Genomic DNA, 18,398 nt, shown 5'->3' with positions numbered 1-18,398 from the left:
AGCATGTGGGCTTGGCTTCTGAATCCACCAGACCCAAGAACGGCTCCAGGGTTTCCACTTAAATCCTCCTCAGCAGCACTGCAGGGCCCGTCCACCCCCGGGTGGGAAGACTGGGGCAGGGCAGATGGAGATGCACAGCACTGGCCCCCTCTGTCTCTCTCCTCCCTCCTTCTCCAGTCTGGCTGCCTCTGTCTGTCCCTGTCTCTGTCTGTCTGCCCGTCTGTCTCACTCACACATGCACACATTGGCAGAACACCTCTCACAGTGACTAATACTTTCTGTCTCAGGAGTCCTCCTACCTTCATGACATCAGGCATGGGGGATGCAGGCAGAATCATGATTTTTTTTCAAGCATAGCTGCCCGCTTTTTGCAGCCTCCCCAGAAGTCTTGGAGGCAGAGTTGCTGACCAGGGGCCTGTGACCAGGCTTTTGCAGGATATGTGGAGGGGAGGGGTGGGCAAGGAGTGGACCCCAAACCAGACAAGGCCCAGCTCGGCCCCCACTCCTCCCTGGTTGAACCTGCCTTCCTGGGGCCCAAGGTTTGGAATTTCCAAGGCACCCTCAACTCTGCTCTCTCCCCTTGGCCCCCATTCCCTGTGTTCCATGTCCTCGGGGTGCCCCTGTTCATTCTTTCCCCTCCCTCTGAAGCACACTGCCTTTGCTTACACCCTGGTAGCCTCTGCTCGGGTTGCGCCTCCACCTCTTCACAAGCACCCTCCTTCAGCCCCCTCCCTCTTTGGATGCCAAACTCTCTCTCCTCTGACTACACCTCTTTCCTTTCTGGACCTTCAATAGCTCCCCAGTGCCCACCAAGTTCTAACATTTCAGTTTAGGATCCAAGGTCCCAGCCTCTGATCTCCCTGTCTCCTCTTTCTCCCTCCTCTTCCCAACACAGACCTTTTCCCCCAGCGCACCAGCCTCCTCACTGCTCTCTCCTTTCCAGCCCCCAGGCCCTTGCTCTTGCTGTTCCTTTGCCTGCGAGGCCCTTCCCCAGGCCCTGTCTTTTTATGTCAAATTCTATTCTTCTGATAAACATCTTCTCTTCGATAAATGTCCTCTCTTCGCTAAAACCTTCCATTATCCCTCCAGGCTGAAGGGACCCACCCCTTCTCTAGATCTCCAGTAATATGTATCACTTTCTGTCCTGTGTTGTTATTTTTCTTTAAGTATCAGCCCAACTAGCGTCTAAGTACCTTAAGAGGGAGATGCATCTTATTCTTTAACCACCCAAAGTACCAAGCAGCAGAGGGGTTGGTACCGAGTAAGTGCTCAGAACATAATTGGCAAACGGATGGCTGTACCTCTTAGGGTCACACATGCAGGCTGCTTCTGTCCCCCAAAGGTGGGGCGGGCCTGGCGGTCACCACATACCCATGTGCTGTTTCTGTCCAGGTTGTTGTTAGGATTATGCTAGGCTCTTACAATGAGCTACAAAGTTCCTATATTTTCCTTGCTCTGGAACAATTTGTAGATTACAAGACTAGCTTTGTGCTCCTCGTGGGATAGTTTTTGTCTCTTCAGTTTCATTGATAATTATTGGCCTATTCAGGTTTTATATATTTTCTTGAGCCAATTTTGTTCATTTATATTTTCTTAAAACACCCATGTCATCGAGTTGAAAATATGTTGCTATAAAACTGTAGATAGTTTTCTCTAATTAAATATTTATCTATATCCACAGTCATAGGCCTTTTCTCATTCCAAATATCATTTCTTTTTTTCCTCTGATAGGAATTCCTAAAGGTTTTTTTCTTAAGTGGTCTTTTCAGAGAATCAGCTTCTGATTTTTAGATATCAGCTACCTTTTCCTTCTTCCCATTTTCTTAATTTCTACTTTTGTTGATGATTTCTTCTTTCTTTGGTTTTATTTTATTTTTTCTTTTCTAACCTCTTGGTTTAAAATGCTTAGTTACTTTTTAGTCTTTCTTGTTTTCTGAAGTGCATTTAAAGCTGTAATTTTCCTCTAAGTACCACCACTTTGACTTCAAACCAGGGGGTTTTATTATTGTCTATTGTTGTACAATTCTAAATTGTTTGTGATCTCTGCTTTGCTCTCCTCTTTTACTGGAGAGTTGTAGAGCACTATACCTTTTTAGATTTTCAAGTGGATAGTTTCTTTTATACTCATGTTTCTGTTCATTTCTGATGACCCATATGACTTATGCTTTCTGGAATTTGTTGAAATTTTTATTTATGGCCTAATATATGGCCAATTTTTATGACGATTTCACGTGTGTTTGAAAATATTTATGGTTTTGAATGTAAAGTTCATTCTTTCAGTCTCTCAGATTACATTTGTGAATTATATTATTTAATGATAAATCATTATTTTGGAAGCCACTTGTTCTATCTCTAAGGGAGGACTGTTCAATTCTCCCACAATGATTGTGGGATTTGTCAATTCCTACTGTTTTAAAAAATTAGTTTTTTATACATATATATATATATTTTAGGCAACATTCTTATATGCTTATGACTCATGACTTTGACATTTCTTGATGCTGTACTTTTTCCTATTATAAATACCCTGGTTTGTTCTGTTTAATTCCTTAGCCTTGAATTCTGTTTTGTGGATGCATGTGGCTGGCATATCCTTTTTTATCTTTTCATTTTTCATTCTTTCTGTGTCATTTTGTTTTATACGTGTCTTTTATAGTAGCAGACAAGTGGATTTTGTACTGAGTATCTGCTTTTAATGGGTGAATTTAACCCATTTGCATTTACTGTCATTCATCATAGATTTATTTCTGCCATCTTATTTCATGTCTACTTTTTAAACTTTCTTATTTTTGTATAGTTTCATTGGATTGGTCCCATTTACTTAGTCCTGTTTTTCTTTCCTCTAATGATTAGGAAGGTTTGAGTTTTATTTCAGGTGGTTATTCTATATACATATGTGTGTTTATACTTATGTTTTTCTATCAACATCTGGATGTAATCAATATCTTTAAACTCTTCCCAGATAAGGCAAGCACTTTAGTAATGACTTACTTTTTCCCAGCCCATACCCTCACATATGGATCATCATAGATTTTAGTTCTAAATTGCCATTCATTTTCTTCAAGTTGTGTTATAATATTTATTTAAATTTAACTCTTAGGTTTTGCTGTTTCCTTTGCATACCATTGGTACCATTGTTTATAATACCACTCGTCTTTCTCTTTTGTGGATCTATTTTTCACTTTGCTGGTGTATATCCTCCAAGAATTCTCTTAGAAACTGTGGGTAATGTAATTTCTAAGGCCATCAATGTCTGAAATGACTTTTTCTCCATTCTAGAGGGTCCATTTTGATTTTCAACTCCTTGTTGAATCACTTTTTTTAAGTTCTGAATGATCAGATTTTTAAATATCTTAGACCTCTAGTTTTTGTTTTGGATAATATACACCCTCAAAATCTATGAGCATATTAATTACAATATTACCTGAATGTCTTTTGCTATTCAGTTCAGGCCTCCCCATCCCCACTTCAGCCAAATCCATGCCATTTTCATCTGTTTTGTTGATTGCATTTCTGAGTGGGATTTACTTAGGACCAAAGGCTCCACTCCCTCTGGGTGAAGGTGCAGTCTTCGTTCCCCACCCCCTCCCTAGGAAATTGGGGAAACTGCCTCAGTCACCCCACTGGTCCTCAGCTGTAGATCTTATTTTCTTAGCCCCTTCATTTGATATCCAGACCAAAGAATTCTAGGTTATCAGAACTCAATCCTGAAGACCCAGGAGCCCTGCCCCACCTTTCGTCCATGAGGAGACTGAGGCTCTTGTGCGTGGGGCACAGCCTGGGTCCGTATGTCCGCTGAGCCTTGCCCCTCTGCCATGCTGAGTGACTCAGGAGGATGTGCAGGGGCAACAGGCTGTGGGGACGAGGTCACTTTCTCAGGCACGATCTCAAGATGTCTCCTGAGGAGACGTGGCTTCCTGGGGGTCCTGGATAGCCTGTCCTGTGGCTTTCCTTGCCATCCACACACATGTAGGTGGATATATCCTACATCTGTATCTCTTGCCCCTCTTCTAAGTTTCTGACTTAAGTCTGCAAATGCCTATATGAAACCCACATAGGTGTCTGAGAGGTTCTGAAGTGTGTGTCAAAAACTCAGCCCTCCCAACCCTCTTTTTTACCGTCTTCCCCACATCGGGATATGACACCACCATTCATTTGGCTCAGGCCCCAAACAGCCACTGTCCTCAACACTCTTCTCTCCCACTCCCACGACCACACATTTCCACCCAGAACGCCCCGCTCCTGTTGGCTCTGTCTTAGAAAGTGGCCTAAATCTGGTCACTTCTCACAGCGTCCACCCCATCCCACCCTTGGTCCAGCCCTCCATCTGGTCACTTCTCACAGCATCCACCCCATCCCACCCTTGGTCCAGCCCTCCATCTGGTCCCTTCTCACAGCATCCACTCCATCCCACCCTTGGTCCAGCCCTCCATCTGGTCCCTTCTCACAGCATCCACCCCATCCCACCCTTGGTCCAGCCCTCCATCTGGTCCCTTCTCACAGCATCCACTCCATCCCACCCTTGGTCCAGCCCTCCATCTGGTCACTTCTCACAGCATCCACCCCATCCCACCCTTGGTCCAGTCCTCCATCCTGTCTTGCTGGTTATGGCATAACCTCCTACCTAGTGCCGCTGCTTCTACTCTTGGTCTGGGTTTTCCCAACAGCCAGGAGAAACTTTTCAAATGTCCTGTAGATCATTTCGCTCTTTGGCCCAGTCTCTGCGGTGGCCCGTTTCTTGCTTAGAATGAAGTCAGCCTTACCCCGGTGCAGCAGCCCACCCCCCCATCACCTGCCCCCACCTCCTCCCTCTCCTCCACTCACCAGTCCCTCCGCTTCCCCAGGCCAGCGGGCCTGCCCTTGCACACCTCCACGCACTGTGTTCCCTCTGCCGGGAGTGCTCTTGCCCTCGGCCACGTGGCTCCCCCTCCCCCATCATTTAGTCACTGTTCAAAAGCTTCTCCTAGAGATGCCATCCTTCCCTATCCGTAACGACACCAACTTCTTCCAGTTTCCTTCAACTGGTGCCATTGTTCTTCATAGTATGTACTCATCTTTACTAGATATAATATGATCCATTCATTTATCTGCCTTCCTATTAGAGTATATGTAAGTCCTATGGGAGCAAGGATTTTGCCCCATTCCCCCTGTATCCATAGTGCCTAGAACACTGCCTGACACACAGTAGGCTCTCAGATATTTCCTGAATGAATGCATGGATGCATGAAACTGAATAGACTTCACATTCATTTATTCATTCAACTACTATTTGAGTCCTGTTTGTGCCAGGCTCTGAGTAGTTGAGTGACACACAAACCAGGTCCCTGCCTCTGGGAACTGACAGTCCAACTGGGGGCCTTTTCAATGGGCGGTGAGAACAGCGTCATGAAGGGTCTGTATGGGGGTGGTGAGTGTCACGGGGGCTCAGGAGCAGAATTCTGTGAGTCACAGCCTGCTCACCAAGCTAGGGGAGCAGAGAGGAGGGGTGGCTGGGGGAAGGAGTCCCAGGCCCGGAGGGGGGAGAGGCGCCCCGGGTGAGGATACAGGCTCACAGCAGACGCTCCTATAGGGCTTCTCTGTGCCAGCACTGCTCCGAGGGCCTGAGTACATTAACTCAAAACAGCCCCGACGAGTCCCATTTTAGGAAGAGGAGGCACGGAGAAGTGAGCTTGCCCAGGGTCACACTCCAGGGATGAGGAGCCAGACTCAGCCCCGAACCCGGCTTCGGAATCTGTAACCAGCCGCTCCGCTGCGTGCAGGAGACGGGAAGTGGGTCTGGGGCAGGGGCTTGCAGGCCGCTGAGGGGTTCAGATTTCACAACGCCCACAGGGCTGGAGCCGGCCAGGCTTGCAGGTCTAAAGGGAGACACCCCTGCCCCCTACGCCGCTGAGGCTGTGACCTCTCTCTGAAACAGTCAGGGAGAGCATTTGATCTCTGGAGAATAGCGGTGCGGGTAGTGAGAGGAGATGGATGGGTTGGGGGAAGAGCCTTTGCGGAGAGGTTCCTGCCGCAGCCTCCGTGTCCCCAGCTGCCTCAGCTCCCACATCCCACCACCCTGTAGCGTCCCCATCCCAGGTGGCGAGGGCCCCGGCTCTCGGGGGGCTGCTCCTTCTCCTCGCCCTGCCTGGTGTCTGTCCGCACAGGGACTGAGGACCCTTCCTGACCCAGGATGGCCTCCTGGGGCTTCCCTCAGGCCTGTCCCAGGGCTCTCCTCCAAAGGAGCTGCAAGGTAGAGGCATTGTGTCCATTTTTTTTTTAAATTTATTTATTTTTATGTTTGGCTGCGTTGGGTCTTCGTTGCTGTGCGCGGGCTTCTCATTGGGTGGCTTCTCTTGTTGCGGAGCACGGGCTCTAGGCGCGTGGGCTTCAGTAGTTGTGGCACGCGGGCTGAGTTGCTCCGCGGCATGTGGGATCTTCCCAGACCAGGGCTCGAACCTGTGTCCCCTGCATTGGCAGGAGGATTCTTAACCACTGTGCCACCAGGGAAACCCCATTGTGTCCATTTTACAAAGGGGAAAATGGAGGCTCAGAGAGTCAGGTGACTTTCCCAAGAATCAGCTTGTAAGGGCTGCAGCAGGGCTCCAAGCCTAGGTCTGGGGACTCCAGAGGGATTTTGCAGCAGAGTTGATCACTGGCTTTATGAGGCTTTTCTGTAGGCAGAGAATTAAGGCCCAGGGAGCACCGTGGGCTGGAGTCAGGGGGTCCACAAAGGAGTCAGAGCTGCACACTGAGGTGTCTGAGGCCCCGCTGGACCCTTACCAAGCACAGCCTGGAACCTCTTGGGGAGAGCTCGATGGAGCCACCCCAGGGGCCTCAGCAGCAGCCTGGGGGTCCACAGGCCCCAGGGGCTCCAGGGTGGGTGGTGACAGCCCCTGAGTGGCCTCATCCCACCCCAGTTCTGGACACAGCCGGACAGGAGGAGTTCAGCGCCATGCGGGAGCAGTACATGCGCACGGGGGACGGCTTCCTCATCGTCTTCTCGGTCACGGACAAGGCCAGCTTCGAGCACGTGGACCGCTTCCACCAGCTCATCCTGCGCGTCAAGGACAGGTGAGGGCGGCCAGGCTGGGACCTCCCCATGCCTGGCTCAGGGTGGGCTCTGTCTGTCTGTCTGTCTTTCTCAGATCTTCAGGTGAAAGCTGAGGTTCGAGGGGCAGAGCTGCATTCAGACCTTGGTCCCTCCGACTCCTACCAGCTCCCACCCTAGTTCTTTCCACCCAGCCAGAGGAGTCTACATGCAGCCAAGGCCTCGAAGCGTCGGCCCCCTCCCATCTCTCCTAAACTGTCCCCACCGATGAGTCAAGGAATCATAAATAACAGCTGTTTTTCAGCTCCAATGTAACCAGATTTTATTACAGTCAAAGAAAAAGTGAATTTTCTCTCCAGCGTACATTGTGATTGGTTACATCACATTTGACTGTGAGATTTCTAAGCCCCTATTAAAGGTTCATGTTTTCCTTAGCATAATATGGAGTGGTTAAATAATTTGGAGTCTGTTTTAAGCCCAACTGGTCTTTTCAGTTAATTGGCTCTTAAAGAGGCAATGTGAAAGTAAAAGGACAAACTAATAGGAAAAGAGCAAGCTTTGAACAAATCTCGAAAATTCAAAATTTTCGAAAATTTCAAAATTTGAAAAATCCAGTTAACACTTATCTCAAAGGCAAAGTGTTAATACCTTTTCAAGGTAAAGGGATATACACTCACACACACATGCACATATACACATAGAGCTCCAAGAGACAAATGTGGGTTAAGCCCCTGACTATAGGAATCTCTAAAGAGAAAACATACATGACACAGATATGGGAAAATATTCAACCTTCTTGCTAATCAACAAAGTGCAAGGAAGAAGGATAAAGTACCATTTTTCACCCATCAAATTATAATTTCTTTATGAAAATACTCAATGCTGACAAAGACTGGCATTTCATTCGCTTTGGGACAGCAGTTTGGCCCCATGTGTCCACGGGAATCTTTAAGGCAGACATGCCTCTTGATCCCTCCCTTCCACTCTTGGGAGCCATCCTGATTTTGCAGCTGCCATTTATTGAGTGGCAACTGTGTGCCAGCCCCTGGCCCTGGTGCTCTTCACAAGTCACTGCTGATGGCCACAGCATGATGGCCTGCATGGGTGGTGTGTCAGGGTGACTGGGAGATGAGAGGAAGTGGGTCTGGGGCTCAGTGCAGAGCCAGGGGATTCCCAGGAGGGCCTCCACTCACCTTGCAACAGGCCTGAGGCTTCAAACCAAGGCAGCCAGCAGCCCCCGGGTCCCTCTTCCATTCCAGGAGATGTGGAGGGAAAGACTCTGAAGTTAACCCAGGCCCATAGGGAGGTGCTGTGTGCTGTGTCAGGCCTGAGGCTGGGTGCCCCGCCTTCACCAAGGGAAGCTCACGAGCTGCTGTTCCTTTTTTTCCCAGGGAGTCATTCCCGATGATCCTCGTGGCCAACAAGGTCGATTTGATGCATTTGAGGAAAATCACCAGGGAGCAAGGAAAAGAAATGGCCACCAAACACAATGTAGGTGGTGTGTGCGTGTGCACGCGCACGTGTGCATGTGTGTGCACGCGTGTGCATGTGTGTGCGCGCGCGTGTGCGTGTGTCGGGGTGAGGGCTCAGGGGCTGTCAGTGCCCCCTCACTCCTGCAGTCCTAGTCTATCGGAATGAAACACAGGCCTCCTAGGTAGTGGGCTAGATCCACATAGAGGCACATGTGATGTGGGATATTTTGTGAAACAAGACAACAGGCCAGAGAGAAAGCAGCTTCTTGGCAGTCATTAGAGGCCTGCTGTGGGGAGCAGGTACCTTCACCTCCTGGCCCCGACGTAGCAGGTTCCTCGCTGGGCTGTGCAGAGGCTTGGCTTCTGTCCCTGTCTCTGAGCCAGTGCCTGACTGTGCTCAGAATCGTCAGATCAGCCACCTTCACTGAGCCCTGCTCTGTGCCAGGCATTGTGCTGGGGGAGCATCTACTCCCGGCAACCACACACTGAGGTAGGCACCACTGTCTCCATCGAGTGATCAAACCGAGGTTTGCCCAGGCCCACACAGTGCACGTCAGCAGACATCTTCGGGTTGTTTTGTTTTGTTTTGTTTTGTTTCAGTTCATTGTGATGCCCCTTTGCCCACTGGATGGTGGGGTCACTGGGCTTCTTCCCACCCCTCCTCCCGCATTAGCACAGCCATGCCCCAGCCTCAATGGTCAGTTATGTAGAAGTTCACCCAGCCTCCTGGAAAGTCTGCAGGGTTGCCCTTTCCCTCTGCCCGGTGGGCCCAGCTCTGTAAGTAGAGGAAGGGGCTCACTGCGAGTTCATTTTGCTTGTCTCTGCCTTCTGTGTTTATTCACGTATTCATTCAACAGTCCTAGGCCCTGGCAAACAAAACTCCTTGCCTCAGGGTGCTTGCTTCTAGAGACGGCAGCAAATTAGAGCGTGTCAGAAGGTGACATGTGCTCTGGGGGAAAGTAAATCAGGGAAGGGGGTAGGGAACGTGGAGTGGGGGGCTGCTTTTACAAATAGGTGGTCAGGGAAAGCCTTACTGGAAAGGTGCATATCAGTGAGGACTGACAGGAGGTGAGGGAGTGAGTCCTCTGGATATCTGGGGAAAGAATGTTCCAGCAGAGGAATAATCAGTGCAGAGACCCTGAGGTGGGAGTTTGAGGAACAGCAAGGAGGTGAAAGGAGGCCGGAGCGGCCAGAGCAGGAGTGAGAGGGGTGAGTAGCAGGAGGTGAGGTCAGAGCGGGGGGTTTAAGGCCTTATGGGCTTTTGCTCAGAGTGGAGGGGAAACCACTGGAGGGTTTTGAGTGAGGAGTGACACGGCCCCACTCATGGCTGAACAGCTTCCCTCTGGCGCCCGTGTGGAGAAAGGTCTTTGGGGGCTGCACCGTAAGCCGGGTGCCGGCTGACGTGGACCCGCGTGGTGCCCGTGGAGGTGGCAAGAAGCGGGTGGATTCTGGTGTCTTTCTGAAGGCCGACAGGATTTGCCCACAGACCGGATGTGGGGTGAGAGAGAAAGGATTTGAGGAGGATGCCAGGGTTTGGGGCATGAGGAACTTTCAGAAGACTGGAGCTCCACTAGCCGGGCAGGGAGACTAGAGCACCGAGGATGTGGGGAAGACCAGGAGCTTTGTTTTAGATGCTTAGTTTGAGGAGCCGAGGGGATAATCAAGTGGAGGTGTCCAGACAGCTGTCAGATACACCATCTGGAGGTAAATATTGGAAATCAGCAGCATATGGGTAGAAGCTAAAGCCATGAAACCAGAGTAAATCTTAAAAGTTCTCATCACAAGAAAAAACAGTATATAGTCTGTAACTATATAGGATGGATGTAACTAGACTTACTGTGGTGATCATTTTGCAATATATACAAATATCGAATCATTAAGTTGTACACCTGAAACTAGTGTATGTCAGTTATACCTCAATTTTGTGTGTATATATAATTATGTATTTATGTATACACACACGTAGAGATAGAGATATATACACACAAAAAGAAAAAAGCCATGAAGCCCAGGGGAATGGGTGTAGCTAGGGCAGGGGTCCCAGGCTTGAGGCTGGGGACGCTTCAGTGCTGAGGGTATTGGGGAAACGAGAGGGAGCAGCAAAAGGGACAGAGCGGTCAGTGACGTGTGAGGACCAGAGTGGGGTCTTGGGAGCCAAGGAGAGAAAATGCCTCAAGGAGGAGGAAGTGATCAGTCAAGACAGGTGTGCTTAGAAGTCTGCAGGTGAGCATGGAACTAACCTCTGGGTTTAGCATTAGATGCAGGCCTCAGACAGTAGCGTGCCCGTGCCCTCCACCGGCCAACATCCTGCACAGAGAGAGGCCGGGAGCCATTCCATCCCGCAGCCTCGGGCTCCACACAGTGAGCTGATGCTAAGAGCCTTCACAGACCCCTGGGTGGGTGGCTGGCTGGCTGGGGACGGGGGAAGGGCGCTGCACGGGGGTAGCAGCAGCCCCATTCTGCAGGTAAAAGGGAATGAGACACAGGGGGCTTCACGGCTGGCGAGGAGTACCCACCCATCCCCACTAGAACCCAGGTCTCAGTCTCTCAGCTGACCTTGCTCCTACAGCGAACGCTGCTGCCTCGTTTATCATTCGACCAAATGGCCCTGTGAGCTACTGTCCTAATTTTAGAGCTCATAAGGCAAGTTCTTCTTTAGCTGACCAAGGCAGGTCGCCCCCATCCAATGCAGGAAGGTGGCATTTCCTGGCCCTTCGGTGGAGTCAAATAGTACTACCATTTATTGCTGGGTTTCCCTGAGTTTAAGTCTTGTTACTACGACACCCTAGAATTCTAAGAACCCAGATAATGCACATCAGTGTTTCTTCAGAAGCAGGATCCCCAGAAAGAAAGTGGAGGCGTCTGGGGACCTGGGCGTACTACCGCGGGTGTGCTTGTGAGCAGGCAGCAGAGGTCGGAGGCCCCAGGAGCCTGGGACTTATGAGCTGGCAGGATTATAGGATGTGAAGAGCCTCCGGGTAGCTCCCAGCCCCAGCTGCCCTCCCGCTTCCCCGCTGAGTGAGTGTGCACAGGGAAGAACGCTGTCCTGCCCTCACAAGGTTGCACAGGACTCTGGCTCCCAAGAGCTATAGGGGCGCCTGCCACGCCTAGAAGAGGCTCCGCAGCGGACCTCAGCACCTCTACCTGTCCGTGCCAGGCCATGTGGGAAGTGGAACGTGCACTCGGTCCAGATCTTGATTCTCTGCTGGCCTCCGTGTGGCCTTGGGCAAGTACGTCACCACTCTGAGCTCAGTCTCCCCAGCTGTGAAATGGAGATAGCTGCTTACCTCAGAGGGTTAACGTGAGGATTAGTGAGGTCAGGGACATTGAGACCTGGGAGGCCAAACAGCCCACAGTCACCTCAGTGAGCAGCCTACGGTCCAGCAGCCTACAGTGGAAGGCAGTTTCCTCTCGGGGTTATCAGAAGCTCAAATATTTGTCAAATGAAAATTTCGAAGGTCTGAGCCATGTCCTTTGTGCTCTGCCCTTTGTGTCTGGGTCAGCTAGAGCAAGCCCCTGCTTGAAGCCACAGCAGTGTGTGAACATCTGATCTCCCGCGATGGTCGTTGATGGGAAGATACTTTATGATGTGTCCTGGGCAATCATTTACGACATGCTCCTCTAAGATAACGACTTACCCTGTTACCCCGGACCCCCATGCATTTAAAGTGTTGATCGTTTTTATTTTCTTCGCTGTGCTTTTCCTTTTCAAGCACATATAATGAAATGCCTTAATTTTGTAATCAGGAGAAGGTTGCGAAAAATACCAAAGTTCTTCAGTCTAATCGTGATTGGCTTACCTGCATTTCATCTAGGGGGCCTGTGCGTGTTGTCCAGAGCCCACACTCTCGCCACTTGTTGGGGGAGTGGGGATGAGCCTCCTGACTGTGTGGGGTCCCTATTAAAGGAGAAGACCGTGTTCTGACCTCATGGAGCCTTTGTTTTCCTCCCTGTGCCAGTCCGAGGCTTGGGGTAGATATGGCCCTATAGGGTCCCCTCAGCCACATCTCCCAGTTACTGCTGCCTTCCAGCCGGGTAATGATCCTCAGCCTTAAACATGCAGACACAAGCCTTCTGCAAACATGGCTGAGCTCCGGGCTCGTAGATGCAGACCAAGCTCCGGGCTCATAGATGCAGACCAAGCTCCGGGCTCATAGACGCAGACCAAGCAAGAGCTGGGCCAGGCAGACGGTTGAGGTCGGGGTGGGGTGCATAGACCACCGGGGTCGCCAGGGTGCAGAGTCCTGCCCAGGGCCCAGCCTCGCCTCAGCCTTTCCCACCGGAGTCCCCTCTGGAGGACCTGGGAAGAGGGGCAGAATCCTCTAAGGTAGAGAAATAGACCTCAGAGAGAAAAATGAATAGAATCAGAACATACATCAGTTTGATAAATGAAACAGTCTTTAGTCTTCAAGTGTCTAAAAAGATCATTTTTTTCTATTTTTAGGGGGCTCTTAAATATCTCTGTGACCAGAGAACAAGAGAGAATCAGAAAAGCTGTCAGTAAAACTTTCCGACTTTATAGAGTGAGAAACCACTGAGGGCTTGAGGTTGTAGGAGCCGGGGTTCCATGGGGGTTTCGCAGGGTTCCTCAGGACCTCTGAGAATTTGCCTTTTTAGGGAACAGGACTTTGTAATGCTGTTACAGGAACTCCGTAACGCTGCTTTGCCTTCCAGATTCCGTACATAGAAACCAGTGCCAAGGACCCACCTCTCAACGTCGACAGAGCCTTCCATGACCTGGTTAGAGTAATTAGGTGAGTGAGGCCCGCCTGCCTGGAAGCAGGGCCTCTGTGGCCAGACAGACACTGGGAAGGCTGGAGGATCACGGCGCCGTGTCTGAGGCCCAGGCTGGGTGGTTCTGGGCCTGATTTTGCATTTCTTACACTTCTGTCCATCTCTGTCCTTCCCACCTACCTTTGCTCTCCCCGACTCCCTATGGGTGAAGCCACAAGCTAAACAAAGTGCTTTCCTGCGCGAGGTGCCAGCTCAGCCACCTCCCTGGCCTCCCCTCCATCCTGCAGCTCAGGCTCCCCGAGGGCAGCACCTCCATCCTGCCCCTGGTGTTCTCCCAACACCAAAGCTGCCAACACGGTAAAAAGTAGGCCATTCTCCTCTCCCCTGATGTCCGAGCACCCCTTGACATTTCACCTGAACAACCAGCATTCTGATTCCCAGGCTCCAATCACAGAGGCTTTGTACATGTGTCTCCTTTCCAGCCCCTACCCACTGTCGCTCTCCAAGGAGTGTCAGAAATCCCAGGCTGTAGTCTCTTGTGGATTCCTTTGCATAGTCGGGTCCAAACCTTAATCATCCCATGCTTAGATGACGGAGACAGTGTCCTGGCTGGTCTCACTGTCCCCCCACCTTTCCTGTTGCCAAAATCTTCAACGTACAGAGCGGCCTAGCCAGTGGTTCTCAGACAGCGTGCATTTGGTATGTTGTCTTATGCTGACCTATAGGGCTGTTGCTTAGTCACGGAATCGCCGTGCACTTCCCAACCTGCCGCCTCTCAGCCCCCGCAGTGCGTGCACACACTCACACCCATACAACAACCTCCTTTTCTCATTATTCCCCAGCGTGGACGGTGGTTTGCAGCCTTCACCTTATGCTTTAGCTGGCAGTCCTGCACTCGGGAAGCGATTTTCTCATGGGCCTTTGCCTGGAGTTAGGAGATGCTACCACACCAGGAGGGGGTGATATCTTGGTTATGGACCTCGAGTTCCAAGGGCAGGTTTTAGACGTAGGAAAAATGAACAGGAAACACGTAAAAAGCTTTTGTGCTCAGTTGACCTGTCATTTTATTTAAAATATGAAACACAGACATAGAAGCCAACCCTGTATAACATATAACATAGCTTGTGATTGAAATAAACGTAGCCACTGCATGGTATCAGGAAGTCTCACCAGTAGCATGACAGGTTTTGCTCTGCCCTCTCTCCCTTCCCACTTCCTCACCTTAGAGACACCGTCTGGGCCAGGCTCTCTTCCTCCAGCGTCCAGGACAGCGGGGGCCCCCCCTCCCCCTCCCCCTCCCCCTCCCCCTCCCCCTCCCCCTCCCCCTCCCCCTCCCCCTCCCCCTCCCCCTCTCCCAGCCTCCTCCCCCTCCAGAGCCAGAACTGGCCTCTCAGCCGCAGACCCAGGGGCAAGGGAGGAGAAGGCAGGGAGAAGCAAAGGCCTTTCTAACGTTGTTATTCTGCCCTTCCTTGTCTCAAAAGGCAACAGATTCCAGAAAAAAGCCAGAAGAAGAAGAAGAAAACCAAATGGCGGGGAGACCGGGCCACTGGCACCCACAAACTGCAGTGCGTGATATTGTGATGGCCCGAGGCGCTGGGCACAGTGACCGGGAACTGGCCAGCCCTTGGGACCCCTCCGCTGCCTAACCGCACTGAAGACCATTCTAACCATGACCCTTGGCCCGAGGACTTGACACAGGAAGGGAGAGAGGGAGGGTGGGCAGGGAGGAGGTGGAGTCTGGCCTTGCTGGAAGGGCACGGGCCGCCCTGTGTCTCAGCAGCAACCGAGAGGCAGCGATAAACAAAGCACATCCAAGTCCCTGTGTTGATGCAGCCTGGTCCCTCCCCGCTCTTGGTGGCTGTGTTGTTTCTTTGAACTACATAGTGTGGGTTTGATGTGGAAGTGTCTCCACGTACAAAAACAAGCCATGATCACGCTCCCCCCACCCCACCCCCGGTCCACAGTGTCTGAGCTTGGGTGTCTTTTGTAGATTTTTAAATTATTTTAGGGATTATTATTTTATTAAAGGGGTCTGTGCCCACTGCCTGGTGAAGTTTCAAGTCTTCAGCAGACCTCTTCTATAACATGTCTGGAATATGGTTGTTTTTTAACTGAATTTTCCCAGCCGTGCCAAAACTCAACTCGACATGAAAGCAGAGTGACCGAGAGACCAGAAGTTCACGGGGACCGTGGCTGGAGGCCTCGGGAGAAACAGACCCTACTCATGGCCTACTACAAACTGGAGAGAAGAGAGATGTGTGTACCCAGAAGGTTTTACTGTGGTTGAGGATATGCAGATATTAGGAAACAAAATTTTGTTTTGCTGAGGGGAGAGGCGGGCACGTCAGTTTTAAAAGGGCTTCTCATTACCCTGGAAATATATAAATTTTAAGTAAGTTTATTGGAGTCGCAAAAGTGTTCGTGTATTTTTCAGGTGGTGTGGGTTAAGTTCTGTGTTCTTCGCAGCCGTGGGAGAGGGCTTTCTCCCATCACCTGTGCTCTCTGGTGCCTCTGATACAAACACACTGAACAGGCGTGTACAGTCTCTGCGTCGAAGTCAGCTAACACGGACACCATCTGGAAAACTCTAGTTCGTGCTAAATCTGAACCAAAAATGATCCAGTACTGTTCTTACTAAAACAGCACCAAGACCTGAAGCCATTTTCCCTTTGAGTCAACTGACTCACTTCTTAAGCCCAATAAATGAGCAAAACCCCTTGAAGCATTTGCAAACTTAGTATTACAGGCTGCCTTTCTGGCAGGAACTTTTATTAACCTCTTGGATCTTAACTACACTATATAAGTGGAGGAGAAAGTAAGGTTGGGGTGACGACATGGCTCCCATACACCTGTTTCTACAAGGGGCCAGCCCCCTAGCTTCCTGACGACGCCCACCTGCCTCTCAGGTGCTGCTGGTGTGAGCCAGACTGGGGCAGGATGGATGGACAGCGCACCCTGGAGAGAAAGTCAAAAGATGAGGCGGCCGGCTAGTGACCTTGGTTTCCATCTGTTACAAATCAGGCCACCAAGCAAACTAGAATATCCCTAGTGAGTGGCCTGGCCACCATTTGGAGAAAGAAACCCGGGCAAAGTGAGCACTCAGCTGGACATCGAGACACCTGGATTCTTCCCTAGTTTTGAAAATGTGCTGAGTTCCTAACTCAGCAAGATCACCAGCAACGTGGTGGAAGGGGAGCGCAGCCAAAGAGTGATTCTGATGCCGGAAAAAACAGATGGGACTTCTGTTTGTTGGAAAATCAAACTTCTTTGTCTAAATGGCCCTTTTTTTCTGACCCTAAAAGGAAGGATAACAAAGAATATTCCAGATCAGGCACTTCAGAGCTTCCCAAGATCCTGTAATGTTAATGGGCCTTCTAAACACTAACAGGACAAGGCTCTTTCCAACCCATACGCTCCTCTGAGCCACACCCTAGCAGCCCGGGTGCAGTTGGGTGGCAGCTGCAAACGAGATGAGGAAGAGGCAAGACAGCGGGAAGAAGGAAGGATGGAGATGCGGTGATGGAGGGGGTGGAGGAGCAGGACAGGAAGCCCTGCACACGGGGCAGCATCCGCTTCAGAAAGGTCCCGGGCACGGACCACCACCAGCACCCCTGCCACTGTGGAGCCTGCAGCTCCCTGACGGCACTGGACGGGGAGGCTTGTTGGAAACAGATCATTGGACTTAGAACGAAGCCCTTAGCTGTGAATGTAACCAGACAAAGGGATTCCAGCTGCTTCTAGGCCCTCCACCCAACAGGGCAGCACATCTGCCCCACCCCCGGCCCCATCTTCCAGGACATCTCTCCTGCACTCAGCCCACAATGCCGGAGGGAGAAACTGGGTAAGGGATGGCCTTCTGCAGCCTCCCTGTTGAGCTAATGGTCAGCCTTCATCTCCCATGACCTCATTTTCCCCATAGGTGAGATGGGTAAATAACACTTTTAAAAGGCGGTTCTTTGCGTTTTAGAGAACTGTGGACGCTTGTGGCAGTGGCGGCTTCTGGATAGGCCTGAGTGGAGTATACCCAAGGGCATCCCCGGTACATGGTCACCTGGCGGGGTCAGTCTGGAAAACCAGTTGGCCATGCTACTTCCTGACTGTGGAGCCCAGTGGGACTTGTGTCTTTGGTGGCATTCTGGTGTTCCCACTGGCCTTCCATCTGAATAGTGCTCCCTTCATGCCCCCTGGAGCACACCCTTCCTGAAATCCTCCCACCCCATGCCTTTGCCACTGTGTGCTCTCAGATTTCCTTCTAACATTCTTCCGCCCCTCCCCCACTTAGAGGACTCTTTTTCTCCCCAGTAAGTAATGCTAGCCATCCTCTCCACCCCCAGCCTGGGGCGATGGCCACTGACTTTCCCTCACAGGGGACACTTGGATGGCTTCTGTTAGGACTTTGCCCCCCATCTTCTTGTGGAGAATGCCTGTCAGCCTGGTGTGGCCTGCCTCATATTCCTAGGAAGAGTGACCCACTAACACGTGGCAGCTCTAACCCAAAGGCCCCTCGGACGTGTTACAGAAAATCCGGAGCCAGAGACAGTTTCCCTCCATTCGCAGCCCACTGGATTAGAAAGTCCATGTCGGGTTTACTTAGAATGAAAGATACTTGAATTACTGAGCGCCCGTGAGCGCCCAGCTTGTGTTACACAGTGTTAGCTATTGTCTACACAGGTGGCCATTGTCGTGAAATGAGAGTGATGCCTGAAGATCTCAATGATGCTTGAGCCTTTTATGTAACTTTTATTAAGTCTTTGTGTATCCCAACTCATTAATAAAGAAAAGAAGAGGAACACTTGTCTGTCTGATTTCCTCTTACTCAAATATTCCTGACGTTTCGCTGAGAACATTAAACGTTGTCAGCGTCTGGCCCAGAACACTGCCCTCTTGCGGAGAAGACAGCTGGTGACTATGAGGGTTGTCCCCGTCCTGCCAATCTCCTGATGTCCAGCAGCCCTGGATATGGGCTCTGCCTCTGACTTTTATGTGCCTTTGAGCAAGTTACCTGCTTTAATCTTCAGCTGCCCCGCCTGTGAATGGGACAATGGTGTGCGCTTCCTAAGCAGACGAGGGCTAAAGCTCAGTGTGGGCGTTCGTGGTACAGATCCCAGAAATGATGCTCTTTGTAAAGGACACCGATTGGATCGTCTGATGTTGCTTTTCATGAA

General features: G+C 50.7%; 1 protein-coding gene across 3 annotated transcripts in view; it reads left to right on the top strand.

Annotated features, from left to right (window-relative positions):
* The window catches only part of MRAS (muscle RAS oncogene homolog), a 57,449-nt gene extending 39,950 nt beyond the window's left edge, over window positions 1–17,499 (top strand). For 2 of the 3 annotated variants that reach the window (XM_061194608.1, XM_061194609.1), the window contains exons 3-6: window positions 6,897–7,050; window positions 8,419–8,518; window positions 13,174–13,253; window positions 14,715–17,499. In XM_061194608.1, the coding sequence (XP_061050591.1) occupies window positions 6,897–7,050; window positions 8,419–8,518; window positions 13,174–13,253; window positions 14,715–14,814 (434 nt within the window). In that variant the 3' untranslated portion in view covers window positions 14,815–17,499. Of the gene's footprint in view, window positions 1–6,896; window positions 7,051–8,418; window positions 8,519–13,173; window positions 13,258–14,714 lie in introns of those variants that run through there. The other variant, XM_061194610.1, reaches the window with a different exon arrangement.
* The last annotated feature ends 899 nt before the right edge of the window (window positions 17,500–18,398 follow it).

The sequence above is a fragment of the Eubalaena glacialis genome, chromosome 6 (genome assembly GCF_028564815.1).
Source record: "Eubalaena glacialis isolate mEubGla1 chromosome 6, mEubGla1.1.hap2.+ XY, whole genome shotgun sequence".
Lineage (NCBI taxonomy): Eukaryota > Metazoa > Chordata > Mammalia > Artiodactyla > Balaenidae > Eubalaena > Eubalaena glacialis.
This window is presented reverse-complemented; position numbering and strand designations above follow the sequence as displayed.